This window comes from Trichechus manatus, unplaced genomic scaffold (assembly GCF_000243295.1).
Source record: "Trichechus manatus latirostris isolate Lorelei unplaced genomic scaffold, TriManLat1.0 scaffold00042, whole genome shotgun sequence".
Taxonomy (NCBI): domain Eukaryota; kingdom Metazoa; phylum Chordata; class Mammalia; order Sirenia; family Trichechidae; genus Trichechus; species Trichechus manatus.
In genome coordinates this window covers 16,430,128-16,451,230 of record NW_004443978.1, presented here as the reverse complement: position 1 = coordinate 16,451,230, position 21,103 = coordinate 16,430,128, and the positions used below count along the sequence as shown (strand labels likewise).

Genomic DNA, 21,103 nt, shown 5'->3' with positions numbered 1-21,103 from the left:
GTTCTCTGTCATTTTTCTCACTCCATTTGGTGCTTGGCTGAGTTCTTTATCTCTTCATTTGATGTTTTAGGGTTTCAGGATTGTTGTATTCTCTTTTCGGCTTAGTTTTTTGGATCTTTGCTGTGGCGGGACGGCGTGGTGCTTCTGCCTAGAGCACCATTTTGCTGGAACACCCTCCATTTAGTATTTCTTGTAATTTTGGTTTGGTTTTTGCAAATTCCCTAAGCTTCTGTTTATCTGGGAATGCCCTAATTTCACCATTATATATGAGAGACAGTTTTTCTGGATATAAAATTCTTGGCTGGCAATTTTTTTCCTTCAAGGCTTTATATATGTCATCCGATTGCTTTCTTGCCTGCATGGTTTCTGCTGAGTAGTCCAAGCTTAGTCTTATTGACTCTCTTTTGTAAATGACTTTTTGTTTATCCCTAGCTGCTCTTAAAATTCTCTCTTTATCTTTGGTTTTAGCAAGTTTGATTATAATATCTCTTGGAGAATTTCTTTTGGGATCTACCTTATGTGGGGTTCGATGAGCATCTTGGATAGTATCTTTTCATCTTTCACGATCAGGGAAGATTTCTGCCAACATATCTTCAACAATTCTTTCTGTATTTTCTGTTATTCACCCTTATTCTGGTACTCTAATCACTTGTAGGTTATTCCTCTTGATAGAGTCCCACATAATTCTTAGGGTTTCTTCATTTTTTTAAATCCGTTTATCTGATTTTTCCTCAAATAAGTTGGTGTCAAGTGCTTTATCTTCAATCTCACTAATTTTCACTTCCATTGCCTCAATTCTGCTCCTATGACTTTCTATTGAGTTGTCTAATTCTGGAATTTTATTGTTAATCTTCTGGATTTCTGATTGCTTTCACTCTATTGATTCTGACAGCCTGTTAAATTTATCATTATGCTCATCTCTAATCTTCTTAAGTTCCTATATTGCTTGGTGTGCATTTTGCCAAACTTCCTTCCTGATCTCTTGAAGAGTTCTGTATATTAATCTTTTGTATTCTGCTGCCGGTAATTCCAAGAAATTCTCTTCCTCCGGAAAATTCCTTGATTCTTTATTTTGAGAGCTTGCTGAAGCCACCATGGTCTGCCTCTTTATGTGATTTGATATTGACTGTTGTCTCTGAGCCATCATAGGTTATTATATTTATTTATGTTTGCTTACTGTGTCCTACCTGCTTGTTTTGTTTGTTTTGACATGCCCAAATAGGCTGCTCGTGTGAGCTAGCCTAATCACCAGTGCCCCGGAAGCTCCAGTGTCCTGCCACCAGGTGGCCAGACCTGTCACTAAGTACATGTGCCCAGGAGTCCACCCACTCCTCCTGTATGGATTCAGCTCAGGTGTCCAGGTAGTCGGCCACCAAGTGTGTGGTGCAGTCTCTAACCTACAGTCCTAGACAGGCATGGGTGATTGGTGTTGGCACAGTCACCCAGCTGCAGCAGGGTGACACATGCTGAGCAATGCAGGGTGCCAACGGCTGCCCCCAAGTGTCTGGGAGGAAAGCGTGTCCCTGTTCTCTAAAGCACATAGGGGGATGGGTTTTGTAGCTGGAGTATGAGCACCCAATGCTGTTGGCTGTAAGGACTAGGGGGCTCCTCTCATTTTTGGGCCCCTGTCACAGGTGGCTAAGTGGTGTGGTGAAACCACTCTTCTTAAAACCTAATGTGGGTAGCTGGAGACCCTGCTTAATGGGAAGAGCAGTGTCAAATGTCACGAACTTGCCACTTCATAGCTGAAACAGTTGAAGTTAGACTTCAGGTATATACCCTGATGTACTGCAGTAATGAGGGCCTACGCTACTGAAATGGGCCCACACAAGTCTATGCAGGGGGAAAGGCACTCAAAGTCTGTGGACCCCTTATGCTTGTACCTAGGCAAAGGAGCTGTGCCTATCCTGAGTTCCTGGCTTAGGGAAGCCAGCAGATTATTTTTTCCCTAGTTTGTTAATTTGTTCACTCTCCAAAGGCTGGGAGAATGGCTCAGGGCACGTGATGGGTCCTACTTCCGGCCCAGGGGACTCAGCAATCGCTGAAGCCGTCCCGGACCCAGTGCAAAGCAGGGAGCGGGGAGGTAAATGGGAGAGAGGTTTTTCCCAAAGGGGAGTGTTTTTGATCCATGCAGTAGGCCAGACGCAAGTACTTATCTTTCATTAATCAAGGCCTGCTTCTCACTGGTTCTGGATGGCTGAGTAGACTCTCTGCCGCTGGGTCTCTCCTAATGTGGAAAATGCCTCCTGAGTGTCTCTGCTTGTCTCACCATGCACCATAAGCTGATCCAGCCTGAAGGGCTCAGGCTACTGCCAGGTCAGGTCTGGCAACTCCTCGCTGCTTCCGAACTGTCTGCCCCTCCCCCTGCCACTGAGTCCAATTCCTCAACTCTGCCTTTGATGTTCAGAGCTCCTAGACTGTCATATATAATCTATTCATTTGTTTTTTTGGTTTGTTGTTGTAAGAGGGAATACCAGAAGCATCCGACTACTCCGCCATCTTGGCCCCACCTCTGCACAGATCATTTTTAAGTGCATCTCTTTCCTCTTGTATTTATCATAAGTGGCAAGGAGAAACCATGCTGCCTCTTTAAGATCTTCCTTAGAAATCTCATCAGCCATATAGCCAAGTTCATCACTTATAAGTTCTACCTTCTACCAAACATTTGACCATAATTTAGACAAGTTCTTTGTCACTGCATAAAAAGTATTGCCTTTCCACCACTGTCCAATCACACGTTTATCATTTTCTTTTAAAGCCTCACTAGAAGCACATTTTACTTCCACATTTATAGCAACATTCTGTTGCTGGTGTCATCTCTAAGGTGATAGAGACTTTCTCTATAGCTCTCCTCACTTCCTTCTGAGCCCTCACCAGAATTGCCTTTGATGTCCATATTTCTACCAACAGTCTCTTCCATGCAATCTACGCTTTTACTAGTAGGCACCTTAAAACTCTTCCAGCCTCTACCCATTACCTGATTCCAAAACTGCTTCCACATTTTAGGTATCTGTTAGAGTAGTACGCCACTCTTCCGGTACCAAATACCTTAGGCTGTGTCCTCTAGCAGAGCAAAATCAGTGAAGCGTATGTGTGTGTGTATATATATATAAACCTATGGGTAAATAAAATGTGGTATATACATATAACGGAATACTACACAGTCAGTAACAGAAATGAAGTCTTGATACACGCTACAATATGGATGGAGCTTGAAGACATTATGCTGAGTGAAATAAGCCAATCACAAAAGGACAAATATTATATGACCTCACTTACATAAAAAGACAAGAACAGGCAAATGTGTATAGACCAAAGTTTATTAATGCTTACCAGGGGCTGGAGGGAAGGGAAAAGGAGAGATATTGCTTACATAATACTAAGTTTTGGTTTACAGTAATGGAAAAAATCACATTGATTAAGGGTAGGGTTGCACAACCAACTAATGTAATTGCTGTCAAAAATTTTATACTTGTAAAAAGTTGAACTGGCAAAAGTTGTGAGACAGATACATTTACAATGATTGAAAAAAAAAGAGTAGCTGCTGAGGCTGTTTATTTACAACAAAACACTTCATGGGATTTGATTACTTGTTTTCGAGGTTTAGGGTCATGGCTTCATGAAAGATCCCAGTTAACTGGCCTAATAACGTGTTTAGAGCTTCTGTTCTACATCTTAGTCTGTTGTGTAGTGCATGGGGTCTGAAAAGCTTGCAAGTAGTCATGCAAGGCACAACAATTGGTCTCTATTCATCTGGAGCAACAGAGGAAGAATGAGCATCAGGAACAGGAGGAGGAAACGGAACGTGTGGCTAATTGCCTCCATGAATATGCCTCCTTTGCTATGAGACCAGAAGAACTGGATGGTGCCTAGCTACTATTAGTGAACATTTTGATCAAAGATTCTACAGAAGAATCCTGATCAAAAGGAGGGAAATGCAGAACAGAATTTCAAATTCTCATGGAATCCAGTTTTTCTGGAGTCCTAGAGCTGGACGAACCCCTTGAAACTATTGCCCTGAGATATTTTTAAACCTTAAACTTTAAACCAAAAATATTGCCTGAAGTCTTCTTAAAACCATAGTTTAGCTTAACTAGTAAACAATGTCTGCCTTGAGCATTATCCTCTTTTAAGAACTATCTACATGAGAACAAATTGACAACAGCAACTCGAAAGATTAGACAGGAAACTTAGCAGGCAGTGAGTTTATGTTAATGGGCGAGGAACAACTCGGAAAAGGAAGGTAAGAATGGTTGCACAACTTGAAGAATATAATCAATATCAATGAATTGTCCATATAGAAACTGTTGAGCTGGTGTATGCTTTGCTGTGTATATTCTCAACAACGAGAATAAAATAAATTATTAAAACAAAAAATTTCTTGGGGAGCAACCTGGATACCATGTACAGTGTGTAGAAAGAGAGAGACTACACCAAGAAAAACAATGAAATTAATGGTCAGTCTAGGTGGAGAAAAAGGCCTTTCACAGGAAAGTGCACTTTTTTCCTTTGACGAGTAAGAAAATTTCTTAAGAAATTCTTTGGGTTTCTATATAAAAAATACTTTTTATATTAAGAAATACTCAGCCTTTTGTTTTGTAAATTCATAGAACCTCAGGGTGTGAAGGCACTTGCACTATAGCAATTCACAACAATCATACGATACAGATTAGGCACCACCACACTTTCTGGAAGAAAAGTTATAGAAAGGGTTGAATTACCACTACCCCCGCAGATGACCTACAGAAGAATGAATATACTGTGGAACATTCATACAACAGAATACTATATAGGAATGAAAATGAACACCTACTGCCACATGTAACATGGATGAATCTAACAGGCATAACGTTAACCAAAAGATATCAGGCACAAATAGTACATAGTTTATGATTCTACTTACATAATATACAAAAATAGGTAAAACCAATCACAGTGTCAGAAGTTAGGATAGTGCTTAACTTTGAAGGGGACAGAGATGGAGAAGGGGCAAAGGGAGCTTTTGTGGTTTGGGTAGTTCTATTTTTTTTATCTGGGTGCTGACTACATGGGTGTGCTCACTTTGTGACAATCCATCAAGCAGTTGAAGTTAAGATATGTATACTTTTATGAATGTATGTATACTTCAATTTAAAAGATCATTAAAAAAATAATACACTGAGGCCCCTGCTAGCTTATGTGGCACCTTCATGCAGATTTTTAAAAAGTCCTTCCACCGGATGGATAAATTAGAACAAGCCACCCAAGTCTGCAGAGGCAACCCTACAAGTTTGTGCCTTGGTCAATGGGGGGAGGCTGGGTTTCATCCTCACTGGTAACCCTTGCTAGACATAAACCCACAAATCTGGATGGGCATCTGCAGACCTGTAAAACACTCATTTAACCCTCCCTCCCCACAGCTTTACAAGGAGGGCAGGGAAGATGCCCTTATTTTATAGATGAAGAGGTGGCATGGAACAGTAAGGCTGACACACACAGAGGTGAGAGTCAATAAGCAGAGTAGCCAGGATTGACTTCTAAGCCAGTAGCTCTTCACATGGTTCTTTCTGTCTTACTGTGTATATTGTTATGAGTTATCTCAACCGCTTTGGCCCAATATTCTTAATACTGAACTTTAGTAAAGGCTCTAGGTTCTAAGCCTATTTGAAAACTACGTACTTAAAAATCAACATTCATCTTTCACATGTTTACTGATGGAAAAGATTAGTAAAACAGAGATGTTTATATATAAAGAGAGCATCCTGGCCCTCCCACCGCTTAAAATTATTAAGTGTATAAATCTTTTCATGTCTTGAAAAAATGAAAGAGAAAGACACATACATAATTATGTACGTCCAACTTACCTAGAAGTCTCTGCTTATTTTGTGAGGAGTCAGGCTCTGCAGAGCATCTGCAAGAACGGAGGACAATCACTCCCCCAAGCACGCCATCTTCACTGGCAAGGAAAGGGGAACCTAGACAGAAATGGCTCACAGTCATTTTTTAGTGAATTTTACTTTTTAAATTTTCAATTCTAATTTGATTACTGGAACAGATATGTGGTATGAATAAGATCTTGAAAGATATCCATTTTCTGACAATAACCATTGTTACTACCTTATACAGACTTGATGGCGAAGCCAGGCTTAGGCCCGAACAGGGGCCATTTGGCAAAGATAGTCCCAGATGCCGCCAAGAAGACTTGAGCCAGGGACTGAGTGTGCATTACTGTATTTATAATGGAATTGGAAACACTACCAGATTAAAGGACCAAAACACAAATATAGGAAAAAACGTTCAACAACTCCCTTTGATCAGCTCTTAGGGATCACTTACCAGGCTCTTCCTGCTGTCAGGGGCATGCCACCAAAAGCTTTGATTTACTACCTTAAATTAAATTTTAAACAATGAGCCACAAACTTTATTACAAAGGTTTGAAAATGCTCCTGATGGTTTACACAAATAAGGGTGAAACTGTATTTCTATTATGAGAGTTTGATGGTTAGAAACAGTCGAGTATCCTTGAGATCTCACACACTGAACTTTTGTGAGCATTTCAAGAACATTACATTTTAAAACCCCTCATTTTTCTTCCCCAAGGACATCTTCTCTGAACATCTGGCATAGCAAGTGAGCACGTGGAGAACAAATGCAAAATTAACCCAAGCACTATCAAAGAAAGTAGTAAAAATAAAATCCAACCAAATTAGATTTGGGGGGAGCTTCTGGTTAAACTTAGAAGATTAAACACATAAATTTATCTCCACTCCCTCACCAAGCCCCAGTAAATGGATGGAAAAGGAGGAAAAAAAAAAAAAAGACATATTCCTATAAGGACAGAAAGAAAGGAGATAATGGCAGACAAGAAAAAAAATCAACCTTTTGGAAAATGGGAAAAAAATGGACAAGTATTTGCTCACCTAGCAGACCTGTGAAGGCTGAAATTTAAGCTTCCATGGGGTGGTAGAGATGGAGGCACCTATAAGACAGTACCCAGTTCTGCCATAAATCCCAAAAAGGATCAGAAATTGGAGGCTTCAAGTTCCTCTGAAGGCAGGGGTGCAGGGTAGGGCTCAAATGAAGATGGTTGGTTGAGAGTGTCTAGAAGGATCATCTAGACCAAGGTCAGCCAAACTTATGAAGTGTCTGGGCTGCAACCTGTTTTTGTACTGCCTGCAAGCTAAAAATGTTTTTGTTTTTATATATTTAAATCATTGTAAAGGAGGAGGAAGAACAGGAATAAGGGGAGGAGAATTAAAAGAGGAGAAGAATATTTGACAGAGACCATTATGTGACTCATAAAGCCTAAAATATTTACTCTCTGGCTTTTTACAGAAAAAGTTTGACAACCCCTGATCTAGAGCCCCAGATTCCTGCCCAGAGAGAAAGCTACTCCTCCTCAACCCCCTGCAGAAGCCAGGGTATTTACTCTCTAGAGAGGCTGAACCAGAGAGACTTGGGACTTCAGGGCATCAAGCTCACCTGGAGCAGGAGGGAGGCTTGACACTGAAAACTGAGGCTGAGGTGAAAGTCTTCACACTAAACAGTGAAATAACCAGCTCCCGTCCCCAATGGCTCCAGGATGCAAGAAGTCAGGTTGATACCTGCCAAATAAGAAACTGGACAGTCCCTTTCTGGGGACCCAACCAGCTTATGAGTAAAAACCTACTTGAGAGACCCTAAAAAAATAGCTTGTCCTTGCCTGAGGACCTTCTTGTAGGAGCTCCAGATGGCAGTTGCTATTCATACACAGAAGGTATTCAGCTCAGCTTCTTGTTAAAGTGGACAGACAACCTAGGATCCTAGTTGTTTCAGGTAGGCCTCCGTCTTAGAAAAGACAGACACCAAATGAAACAAAAAAAGTAACAAAGGGAAAACTTAAGCAAATGCATTGAGCAGAAGTTAAAAAAGATAAAAAAGACAGATATAGAATGAGAAGGGAAAAAAAATTAAGGAAATCAGAAGAACAGGCCAGAAGTTCCAATATCTGAATAATAGGAATTCCAGAAAGAAAGAAAAGAAGAAATGGGAGGGAGAAAATTTAAAAGAAATATATCAAGAACAGTTTCAAGAATTGAAAGATGAATGTACACAGTGAAAAGGCCCAGTACAACACATGAATAAAAGTACCCCATGAAAACTGATCACTGTGAAATCTCAAAATACTGATGTGGGATAAAGAACTCAATTGGGCCTTTGTGTAAGGTTCCTAAAAATAACCCTTACATAATAAAGGCACCTCCCCAGCAACTGAGGTGCCTTTATTATGTAAAACCTCCAGAAAGCACCTAAAATGTATGCAAATGAGTGAGGGCTACACACCACACTTGGTAGTTAACCTCAGGAAGGAAGGGGACCATGATGCAATTTATTGATTTGATCGATCACAACTATGAATTGAAATCCCAACCATGCATATGCATTGTTATAAAAGGCCCTGAACACAGAAGCAGTTGAGCTTCCTAGATTGGTGAAAGGGTGGCATGTCCCTGTGGACAATGGAAGTCTAGTGCCCAGACCCCTGCCAGAGCAAGACCTGTGTGTTTCTTCATTTGTATCCTTTCTGGTTATAATAAATAGATAACTGTAAGTATAGATGATTCTCCATGAATTCTATGAGTTGTTCCAAGGAATTAATGAACCCATGGGGGTCAGGGAGAGCCAGCAGAAAGGCTGGCATTTGCCTATTTGGCAGCCTGAAGGGCAGAGCCCTTCTAGCTTGTGTGTTATAACTTAGGGGGGTGGCTAATTCAGAGAAGGGCTCCATGGGCAGCTGATAAGGACAGAGTCCTTCTAACTTACGATTTCCAATTCTGCTCTTAGTGGCTGGATTCAGAGAATAGCTGCCCAGGCAATTGATCAAGAGAACAGAGTCCTTCTAACTTGCGTGTTTTGACCTGGCTCAGGGTGGCCTGGGATGAGATGACCTGGCTCCAAGCGACCAGAGATGAGAAAGTGCCATGTGGGTGGCTGATGAAGAGGAAAGGAGATGTGGGAAGGTGAAGACTGGATCCATTTACAGGTGGGAATTGGATTCATGCTGATCTTTACCACCCTGTTAGCAATAAAGGTGGGATTTGCCCACCTTGCCTCTTTTTTAGTGCAGTTAGAGACAGTGCAATTAAGGAAAGAGAGAAAGATCTGAAAAGTTCCAGATGGAGAAAAAGATCATGTGGAAAGCAAGATCAGAATGGTATCAGATTTCTCAACAGCAACTAGAAGATTATGGAAACTAGCAGATTATGAGGCACTGTCTTCAAAATGCTGAGGGAAAGTTATTTCCAACTAAGAATTCTATACTCAACCAAAATATTAATCAAGTGTGAAGGTAGAATAAAGCTCTACAAAGTCCAAAGAATGTATTTTCTGTGCACTCTTTATCAGAAAGTTACAGGATGAATGTGTCTTGTAAAAATGAAGGATTAAGATAAATAATGAGGAAGAAAATGAGATCCAGAAACTGGAGATCCAAACAAGAAAAGGCAAAGGGGTTTCCAGATGATATACAGCTACACAGCAGGCTTATAGAGTAAATTGGAGTGAGAAGCAAGAGGAGGCCAGGAGAGGTATTGCCAATGGTGAAAAAATTAAACTGACAGAATACATGTTAGATTTGAAATTATTGAGAAAAATGTTTCAGATTATGGGAGAAGTGTGAAGATGAAAGAGTGATTGGTACCAAAAACAAACAAACAAACAAAAAAACTAAGGAAAACAATGAGGCAAATATTAACTGCAGAAAAAATAAGAAGTTGTACAAGGAAATGGAATCACAGTACACTATGTGGCTCAGATGTGAATAGCTCTAGTCAGAAATATAAACTCTGTATACTGATGAGCTAAAAACCAGGATATAATATATTAAGAGCAGGAGAAGCATATGCAGGTTACGTAGGCTTGGGGTTGGAGATACAAGGAAACTAAATCCTCGTCTTCCATGGTGTAAAGATGATAATATCTAAATTTGATACCTAAATAATATCTAAAATTAAAAAATCAAGCACATTAGTTTGAATTATAGAAGTACATTCTAGAAGAAATAGCTAAAGAGTTAAAATCGGTAGCCTCAGTGGAGAGGAAACTGCAGGGGGCGGTAAGTAAAAATGTTGGAAAAGGGAACTACTAATTTTTGTTATAAGCCTGGAAGTACTGTCTTTTTAAACCACGTACGTGCATTGCTTTGGAAATCAAATTTCTCAACAGCAACAAAAATTTAAACTGTGGAACTAGCATAAAATTTTTAACCCTCAGCTTGTAGAGAAGGGGAAGAGGAGACAGAATCTCACAGTCATTAAGAAACTAAGCTACACTAGGCATTGAATCCAAGTTTTCATGTTCTGAAATTTAAATCTCAGAACCACCTTGCCATGAAGCATCTTATTATCATTTTATAGATGAAGAACCTGAAGTTCAGAGAGGCTCAATGACAAGCCATGCCACAGATAAGTGAGGAATGTGGCTTTCCCCCATGTCTCTGGACTCATGGTCCTGCTTCTGCTGTAGCTCTGTCTCTCAGGGAACGGGGAGCTCTGGATAACTTCCATTCCAACTGCCTGCTGGACATCTCACCCCACCAGCACTCAAACTTGGCACCTCTAGAACTTTCTTTTTCCCACCAAATCTGGGAAGGGAACTTTTCCTGGGTTCCTTACAGCTCAACCAAGCTCAGAACCCTCTACCGCCTCCTTCTCCAATGACTCAACACTTCAAACCATTGTTAAATCCTGTCAGTTCTCCCTATGATCGCATTTGTGCTGGCCCCTTCCTCTTCATTCCCACTGACAAGACCCTCAATGTACTCTCATTACTTCTTACTTGAAACACTGCAATAGACTCCAGTATGGTCTCCCTGCTCAAGTCATTCAAATCTCTAAGCTAATTAATTCAATAAATATGTATTGAGCTACTACTATGGACCAGCACTCTTCTAGGAACTGGAGATACAGAAGTGAACAAGAGTCTCTTCTTACATTCTAGTGGTATTGGGTTATGGGAAATAAACTCAAAAATCTATAAGGAAATCCACCCAGAATAGTGGTAAGTGTGATGAAGAAAATGAATCTGGGCAAATGATGGAGAGTGTGATGGGGGCAGGGGCACTTTACATCGGGCACCAGGGAGGGCCTCTTTTGGTAAGGACCTAGCCATGTGAAGATCTGGGGAAAGAACATTCCAGGTAGATGAACCAGTAAGTTCACAGGCCCTGAGGTGGGAAGAGGCTTGGTGTGCTCAAGAAAAACAAAGGAGGCTACAGTGGCAGGCGCCTCTGGAGGGAGGGGGAAGAGAGGATAGAACATGAGTTCAGAGAGAGGCAGAACCAGGTCACAGAAGGTTACAGAAGGCCTGGTAAATACAGCAAGGAGTTTGGATACCAAGAGTGATGAAAAGACAATGGAGGATTTTAACCAGGAAAATGGTAGTTTTTACTTGGATTTGTAAAAGGTACTCTGCTGTGTAGAATGGATCAGCAGGGCAAGTGTGAAAGTAGCAAGCCACTAAGAAGCTGCTGTGGCAGCCCAGTTGAGAGATGATGATGGTGGCTTTGTGAGCCTGATGGCAGGAGAGACTGTCTACAGAGGTTGGGTCTGGGATATATTCTGGAGGTAGAACTAATAGGGCTGTTGATAAAATGGATATGGAGGGAGTGGGAAAGAGAGACATCAAAGATTATTCTAAAAAGAGATACGCACTCCAGCTATGATCACATTACTAAACAGTTCAAAAACTTTCAATGGCTTCCAACTGTCCATAGAATGAAGTCCACACTCCTTAGCGGGACCCAGCCCTCTCCTCTCTTCCTAACCGAATCTCCCTACTTATTTTTACATGTCATATGCCTCAGCCAAACTGAATTTACTATAATCCATTCCCCCAAGACATCCCCCTGGGTCCATTGTTGCAAACTGTCTTTCCTGGCTTTCTTTCCCACCACCCGGACCCCTGTAGTAAATCTATTCTTCAGCTCCAGTGCCCTTTACACAGACCCAAGCCCTCTAGGGTGAAGGTGTCTGATTCATCTTTGAATCCCCCTAGTGACTAGCAAAGTGCTTTTGCTTATTTGAGTGTCTTCCCCTCTCCCCAGTCTCCTCAACACACACACACACAATCCTACCTACATCATTACAGTGTGGCACTGAGGACAGCAAAACAAATACATCAGTGCTCTGAAGGGGAAAGGCCCCAGGGCCCCATGGAAGATTATATATCAGAGCCCCTTGCCCTCAGTATGTGTTCACTGAATTGTTTAATGAAAGAATGATTGTATTTGAAGATTCCATATTTTTCTTAGAAAGTACTTAGATTTCATATTATCACTGTGAAGTAGAAAAAACAGTGACTCAGACACAAGACCTTGTTTTGAGTCTCAGGGTGTCCTTAAGCAAGACAGATTAAAAATAAACAAACAAAACCATGCTTTAGTTTATTCAGTTATAAATCATGGATATCTTTCTAAGCTGCTGTGAAGACTGAATTTATATATTAACTTTGTAACCTCTTAGCCGCTATTCAAGCATTTGATGGTGGTAATGCTGATGGCAGGAAGACACTTCAGCATTTTGCTGGTTCTCAAAGGTTATCATGTTGAACAAGATCTTCTGCTCTATCTGCTTGGTTAACCTTCCACAATGGTTAGAACCAGTGGTCAAATGATATCCGGTGATGGTAGCGGTGCTAGGGTATCAATTTCCCAAGTTAAAAACAGTAAATAATCTGTGTATAAAAGGAAACAGTGCTCCTTATTATTACAATAAGAAAAAAAATTAACACGGAGTGACATGTTAGGTACTATGTTAGGTGCTTTCTATACCCATAGAAGAAAGTGGGGGCAAAAGTTAATAAACTAGTCAATCCGAAGTTCGATTAACATATGTGCAAATTGCATAGAATAAGCATATAAAGAAGATTAAGCTTCATTAACTATAACAAAATAGTCTCAAATGCATTCTTTAAATACCTAATCTGTAACTGCAATGGAATGAAATTATAATTACAGATTATAAGAGACACGTTCACTGCGATCAAATGCATGTAATGTGAACATTTATTTAGGTTGCTGTAAATGCATACTGTATATAATTTAGACATCTACTTACTATATTTGTGCCATTAGTTTAGGCATGAAGAATTCAAAGAAATTTGAGAAATCACTACAAGTATTAAAATAGAGAAGTCAACATGAATATTAACCCATATTCTTTTGACTTTGAGTGACAGAATCCCAACTGGAATGATTTTAAGCAAAAAGGGGAACTTACTGGCTCATAAAATCCAAGGAAGAAAAAACAAACTTCAGGAAGGGAAGGGATGTGATAGACTTCATGAGTAACTGGAAAGGGCTTCCTCTCTGTGGATGGTAATGGTAATAGCTCCAGAACTGTATATCTGACAACTTTCACTACCAGAGAGACTTCCTCTCTTTATTAACTTTTATTTGAAAAATGCCCAGATCAAGTGCATCCTCAGGGACCATCAATCAGACCCAGGAGGATGGGGAACCATGACTGGCCTGGCTTTGGTCAGCAGTTAAGCCTGGAACAATTAACTGTGACCACGAGGCCATGGAGTAGGGTCAGGGATGGACAAACAAAATACAAATACAAAAAAAAAATGCATGTCCAAAAAATACAAATGGAAAGAACATTGAGCCATGGAATGAGGAAATCTGAATCCCAGATTTGGCACTATTTGGCCTTGAACCTTGCTTTCTTTCCTCATCAGAAAAATTTGGAGACTGCGCTAATGATCTCTGATGTCTCTACCAGTTCTAAGATCCATACTCCTAGGAGTATTTCCAGAGGTCCCTCCCCATCACTCCTCAAAGATTTACTTTCCTGAATCACTGTCTCTCTAAAATCCATCCTGCCATAATTCCTAGTGATTTCATGGTACACGGAGATTATCCTTCCAACTACCTGGCTTCTCAATTCCTTGACTATCCCCCTCTCTCCCAAAGATCTTGTCCTCTATTCTATGTCAGGCATGCATTCCTATTATCAAACCCTAGTCCTTGAGATGACCAATAGCTTTACCTCTTCCATAAATCTCACCGGTAAGTATCTCACTATCCACCACCTCCTGGCTTCCCAGTGCACAATCTCTAGTGCGTAGACTCCAACAATTCTTCAACTTGTCCTCTCTCTACTCCTTATCTTGGTTAAAGTCTAAGATTATGTCTATTCACAACCAGCATTACCTGATGCCAGACAAGTCAAAACATTAGAGCGCCTTTTGTAAAACCTGACACAATGCTTTCTCTTCAACATGTGAGAACTTACCCAGAGAGTGATTTCCATAGCCAGAAGGCAGATGCTAGTATCCCATCTTCTTGTTACATTTAACAAAGAAGTTCTATATTTAAATACATTTCTGTGCATTGCTTTCTTCTTTTAATGTCTATATGCCAATGCACTTGAATGTTATTTTCTCTAGGAGGAATTACACATATATAGAGAAAAAGAAATGCACTGACACACACACACAGTTTAGAGGTTAGGTTAACAAACAAAGAAAAGACTCGAGGATAATGAATGTTCCCTACGGAAATCATATATCCCTAACTCTAACAGAACAAGAGAAGTTATAAATATTCTTTAAACACAGAGCAGGATAATAGTTTATACTTCTTGGAAGACTAAGGACCATTTCTCTAAAGATGAATTTAAGTTATATTAGTATATCTTTGCTGAAAAGCAAAGATGTCACTTTGACCACAAAGGTGCACCTGACCCAAGCCATGGTATTTTCAATCACTTCATATGCATGTGAAAGCTGGACAATGAATAAGGAAGACTAAAGAAGAATTGATGCCTTTGAATTATGGTGTTGATGAAGAATACTGAATATACCATGGACCGCTAAAATAACAAACAAGTCTGTCTTGGAAGAAGTATAGCCAGAGTGCTCCTTGAAAGCAAGGAGGGTGAGATTTCATCTCATGTACTTTAGATATGTTATCAGCAGGGACCAGTCCCTGGAGAAGGACATCATGTTTGGTAAGGTAGAGGGTCAGCAAAAAAGAGGAAAACCCTTAACAAGATGCACTGACACAGTGGCCCCAACAATAAGCTCAAGCACAGCAATGATTGTGAGGAAGGTGCAGGACTGGGCAGTGTTTCGTTCTGTTGTACATGGGGTTGTTCAACAGCACCTAACGACAGTATATCTCTCATGGATGTGAAGTGTAAGCAGAATGACGTGAAGACCACATTGAGTCCATCACTAAGCTCTGAAGTGTTAGCTCCATTAACGAGGTGACACTATATTCTGCCTTTTGAAAAGAAGTTTACAAGATTGTCTCCACCATTCTGTAAGATGCATATTATATTAAATACAATTTTATCATTTGTTGTTGCCACAAAAATCCCAATTGAATAACTATCACTACATTCATTTTAGAGATAAGAAACTGAAACCAAAAAGCCAAACCAAACCTATTGCCGTCGAGTTGATTCTAACTCATAGCAACCCTATAGGACAGAGTAGAACTGCCCCATAGGTGTTCTAAGGAGCAGCTGGTGGATTCGAATTGCGACCTTTTGGTTAGCAGCCAAACGCCTAACCAGTGCAGTACCAGGGCCCCATGGATTGACAAGAAACCAAAGAAAGGAAGAAAAGAACCAGAGGCACAGAAAGGTAAATGGCAGGGCTACAGAAACATGAGGAAGTGGTCGGCTGGGCATTGATCTGCTGATCCAGGTCTTCCGACTCCAAACCCTGGGGACTACATCTACTCCTAGCCAACCAACCTCCAGCACAGCTCATGAGTGTCATTGCTATGTGGGGGACTCCAGTTTAACTTTTTAAGCAGAAGAGACGAAGGGGAGGGGGAATGGAAAACTGAGTTTGGCCAATGGCCTTCTTGAAATCCCTGATTGATCAAAATTTAAAAGACAGTAAAAGTCAACTTGTTTCATAACAGAACATTCCAAACTATAATCAGAACCTAAACATGTTAGAAAGATATTCAATCTTTGGATAAACTTATTAATTATGTTACAAATATTAGGAGTTAGAAAAAAATTGAGGACTCCGTTAAAGCCTCTGCTTCTTTGTTTAATCATATAGTATATGCACTTGATACTGTATTAAAAAATTTCAGGATATTTAAAAAAAAATTGACCCAGGATCTCTGTCCTCAAGGGAACAATTCAGATCAGGAGAAAAAATAACATGCTTCAAAAAATAATAAACCAATGCAAGAAGGATCAAGAGGCATCCTCCTTCTCTGAATATTCTGTCCCAGCATTTTATCCGAGTGGAGGGAATAGACAAACTCACACTTAAGCTAAATTGGTGGGGTGACAAATGTGAATCCCCAACAGAGGAGGCAAGTAAGGGTGCTCTACTGGAGACTCACTGGGAAGCCCAGTGGGCCCAGTTTTCTGACCTTGGTCCCGACACTCTCCCTGTTAACTGTGACAAGGGAGAAGATTCTCTGTCTGGTGCCCTCTAGCTGCTTCAGGATGCAGAGAAAACTTTTCACCCTCCAAGTTCCAGCTGCCAGAACCTCCATCTCCAGGAGTGTCACAAGGCAGAAAAGACCAAAATAAAGTCAGACAGTGGCAGAAGACAGGGATCTAGACTAGGCAAACTATTCCCAGTGGAAAGAGGATGGGTAGGTGGAGTCATACTTGCTTATTAATCCTAGATTAGAAGCCACAAATTACAATAGTAATTCACTTGAAATATTTAAGAACCAACTCTGCCAAGTACTGTTTGAGCCCTGGGTATGCAGGAATGAACAAAGTAAAATCCGTGCCCCCAGGTCATCTATGAGATGACAGACAATAAACAAATGCAATAAGTGCTATAAAGGAAAACTAAGCAGGATAAGGGAAATACAGTGGTGCAAGACACTAAACAATGAGAAGTATTTGTCTTTCTCCAAGCCCACTTCATAGAGGTGAGTACCATCAAGAGTTCCTTGTATATACCTTCAGAAATTATCCATACTTATACATACATCCTTTTTCAATTTTTTAGTCAATGGTACCATGCTATACAAACTACTTTGCATCCAGTTTTTTTTTTTTTTTTTAATTCAACAGTATAACTTGGAGGCCCTTGTGTATTAGTACACACAAATTTATCTCATTCTGTCTAACACCTAGTATGTTCCTGGGCGTATATGCCATCATTTCCTTAACTAGTTCCCTGATGATAGACATTTAGGTTGTTTCCAGTTTTGTTTGATTTTTCCTATTACAAGCAGTGCACATCTATATATGTTTACCTTTCACATATGTATATCTATAGAATACATTTCTAAATGTACAGTTGATGGATCAATCAGCATGCCCATTTAAATTATTTGTTACAATTTCCCAGATTGCACTCTAAAAAGATTTACACCCACAAGCAACAGTGTTTGAGAGTGCCTATTTCCCCATCACCTTAGGTATTAGTAAGTTTTTTTATTGTTATTAATTTGATACATGAAAAATGGTATCTCACTGTTGTCCTGATTTGCATTTATTTAATTATGAATAAAGTTAAATATCTACAATTTACAAGCCATTTGTATTTCTTTATCTGTGAGTTGCCTTCATAACCTGTTGCATATCCGCTGGTTGCCAACCCATTGTCCATTCCCTCTTTCTTTGTTGCTGAAAAATCTCTAATATTGTCTGGGGCAGAAATGTGCTCAGTTTCCCAAACTCCCTTGATCTGGCAGGCCAAGCAGCAGAGTTCTTAGGAGACCCTGTTAAAGGGCACTCAACTAGTGTGCATCTTAGTGGCTGTTCCCATTTGACTTAGATGTAGCAGCTAGAGGTCGAATAGCCATCTTGTGAGCATGAAGTATAAAGCCACCCACTAAGGAAAGCAGAGCACTGTGATACACCGTGGAGCCACTGTGGCAGCCTGGGACTGCCTTCAGACTTCTTTACGTGAGAAAAGTAAACCCTTCATTTTGTTAAGACGCTGTAGCTGGAATTATGTCATATCAATCAAACATAATCCCAAACTGAAAACTTCCTTTATCCATTTTCCTACTGGGTCCTTGGTCTTTTTGTTACTAATCTGATAAACTATTTACATATTAAGGCAGTAATTCCTGGCTCATAAGTGTTGTAAATATTTTTCCCAGTTTGTCATATATCTTTTGATTTTCTCTATGGAAAAAAAAATTAGTAATAGAAAAGTTTTTAATGTTTATATGGTCAAATTTATCAATCTTTTCCTTTATAGTTTGTGTTGAGAGTTTTTCTGTAAAGGGCTTCCCTAATCCAAAATTACGAAAATAATCTGTCTGTGTTTTCTGTTAGTACCTTTATAATTTCAGTTTTGACATTTAAAATTTCAGTCCATGTGGAATTGATTTTGGTGTAAGGACTGCAGTGGAGCTCCTGCTTTATTTGCTCTCTTGTAGGTAGTCAGCCAATTGACCAAAAATTATGGTTGGAAATTTATCTCACTACTGATTTGAAGTGCCATTTTTATCACATATTAAATTCCCATATGTACTTGTATCTATATATAGACTAACGTGTTCCATTGATATGATTCCCATATAGGTCCCAAATGACTTAAATCACAGTAGCTTTGTGTTATACTCTGACTGGGCCAGTTTACTCTCATTATTCATTGTTTTCATTTTTTGGTAATTTTCATGTGATTTTTTCCATATGATCTTTAAACATAGGCTTGCTTAGTGCTCTTGCCTCCCACTCTCACAGGAATTTTCATATGAACATAATTTAATTAATTGTGATTTTGCTTAAGAGTCAAGATATCCTGATAGATTTACCCCAGGAAAGCCTAAAGCTGGCATCACTTATATATTTGACACCCTCAGAATGAATTTTAGACAATGTGACATGGTATTCCTAAAAGAAAATATGCAATCACATCTCTACATAATTAAAAAGGGTCTTTTATGCCGTTGATCGAATAAACATCTTTAGAGAACATCTTCTGAGATGTAAACATAGTAAGAAAAAACAAGAAAAAAACATTTTTTTCATGGTCAGTTCTTGTTCTTCCAGTCCATCTTATCTAATTTACTAAGGCTATAATCAGCATCCATAATATTCCTAAATCATGAAGATCATTCTCAGCAACCATCAACTTACTCCCACAAAACAGAACAAGAACAAAACAAAAGTCTCAGTTCTAAGAAGAGTTTGATGGCAAGTTGTTTATGACTGAGTTGAAAACACCCTGGATTGGTAAAATTTTTAGGTCAACTAATCATAAATATATGAAAGATCTCACTGATTCAGTATTTAAAACATTAAATATTTTCCTGGATGCCTAGAGTTACTGCTCATTAAATTCTAGATTCCATCTGTGCTACAGACCTTAAGATATTCGCTAGATAAGGAGCCCTGATAGCATAATGGTTAAGCTCTCAGCTGCTAACCAAAAGGTCAGTGGTTTGAACCCACCAGCTGCTGCTCCACAGGAGAAAAGACCTGGTGATTTACTCCTGTAAAGGTTTCAGCCTGGGAAACCCTATGGGGCAGTTCTACTCTGTCTTACAGGGCCACTATGAGTTGAAATAGACTCAACAGCACACAGCATAACAATATTTACTATATGTATGTGTGTGAGTATGTATGTGTATATATATGTATACATAAATATACATATATGTACACATACATATACATATATGTACATACACACACACACATTTATTTACACTAAGGGGGCAGTGGTAGTTCAGTGGTAGAATTCTCATCTTGTATACAGGAGGCTCAGGCTCAATGCAAGAGGACATTTACACAAAGGCGAGCTAGACTTCCAGCTAGACAAGGTATCAATGCAACGATATGCAGGATTTTTTTAATCTCATTTGAATGTACTCATCTATGTAGTTCCATTTGTAGTTAAGTCATTGAATATATTACACACCTGCTCTATACTCAGCACTTTTTCAGGCAGTGGCTTACACAAACACTAAAGGAAAAACAAAAAAGCTTTTTCTTGAAAAACTCACAACCCTGTTGGTGAAACACAATTTACTTATATAAAAGTTAAAGAACAGCATACAGTAATATATATTAAATTTTAATATATACAAACTCACACATATATATATATATATATGCATACCATAAATATGTACATGTGTCTCACTAGAATGTACAGGCAACTAGAAAGTCTTGTTTACCACCCAACACCTAGAACAACATCAGCACAGAGTGAGTGATCAAGAAATACTTGTTAGATAAATGAATAGCCCAATAGTAGGCCTTGTGTTTTAGGATATGAGAAGGGCATACTCACTTTATTAGGGAAAGGCCTCAGAGTGGAGGAAAGAGGGACAATCTAGCCTTGGACCGTGTTGAACGTGGACTGATATCATGGCGCCAAGCAAGCACTAGAATGAGCACTCACCACTCTTGATGATGTGTGCAAGGTGAACCTTGAAAACGGTCATAAAGAAGACTGCATAGTGCCCAGAATATGGCAGATACTAAATATCTGTTAGATGATCTGGACCTAAAAAAAGGCTGCAAGGCTTCTTGGCCATGGATGTGTGAAGACATACTGTCCCTGGCACAACCAGCACTGGAAAAGAACACTAGGAAAAGAGACAACTGGGTCTAGGTACAGAAGGCAGTTTTGTCAAATCACAAAGTTAAGGACTGATGAAAGGTGACAAGAAGAGAAAGGACTGGAGTGGGGTCTGGAGGTCAAAGGTACAAAGGTGTGGGGAGCATCTAGGACTATTCAATGGGAGAAAAGACATGAGAAGAAACAAATCAAACTGACTAAACTGAAAAATCAGAGGGGAATGGCAAGAAACTGGTGGCCTAGAGCTGGTCAACATGCTCAAATGGGACCAGCAGAGGAAGGAACAGACCTGAGGGATCTTGTGGCAAAAGAGGAGGATAAGGTGATAGCTATGAAAGACTGCAGTTGGTGACCAAGAAAGTGACATTATCTCCCAAATCTTCCTTTTAACAAATTGATGGCACATGGTCACATTAATCTGAGACCTAACTTTCTAAAGAAGCTCCAACAACATTACTTACTGTTTTGAAAAGTTAAGCAAGCAGTACTAGGCCCAGAGCTCCCCCTGGGAGGGGCCTGGCATTGTAAGGACTCCCTTCCTTCTGGGAGTGTTGCACGCATGAAAGTGGGTTAAAAAAAAAGAAACAAAAATGGTTATAAT

The 21,103-nt window shown here is 39.8% G+C and overlaps 1 protein-coding gene across 5 annotated transcripts in view; it reads right to left on the bottom strand.

Annotated features, from left to right (window-relative positions):
• Positions 1 to 21,103, bottom strand: part of TASP1 (taspase 1) — a 383,025-nt gene that overhangs the window by 62,465 nt on the left and 299,457 nt on the right. For all 5 annotated transcript variants that reach the window (XR_002824104.1, XM_023731437.1, XM_004376460.1 and 2 more), the window contains one exon: positions 5,844 to 5,954. Coding sequence is in view for 4 of the 5 variants with exons in the window: in XM_023731437.1 (XP_023587205.1) it covers positions 5,844 to 5,954 (111 nt within the window). In the remaining variant the exon portion in view is untranslated. The remainder of the gene's footprint in view (positions 1 to 5,843; positions 5,955 to 21,103) is intronic.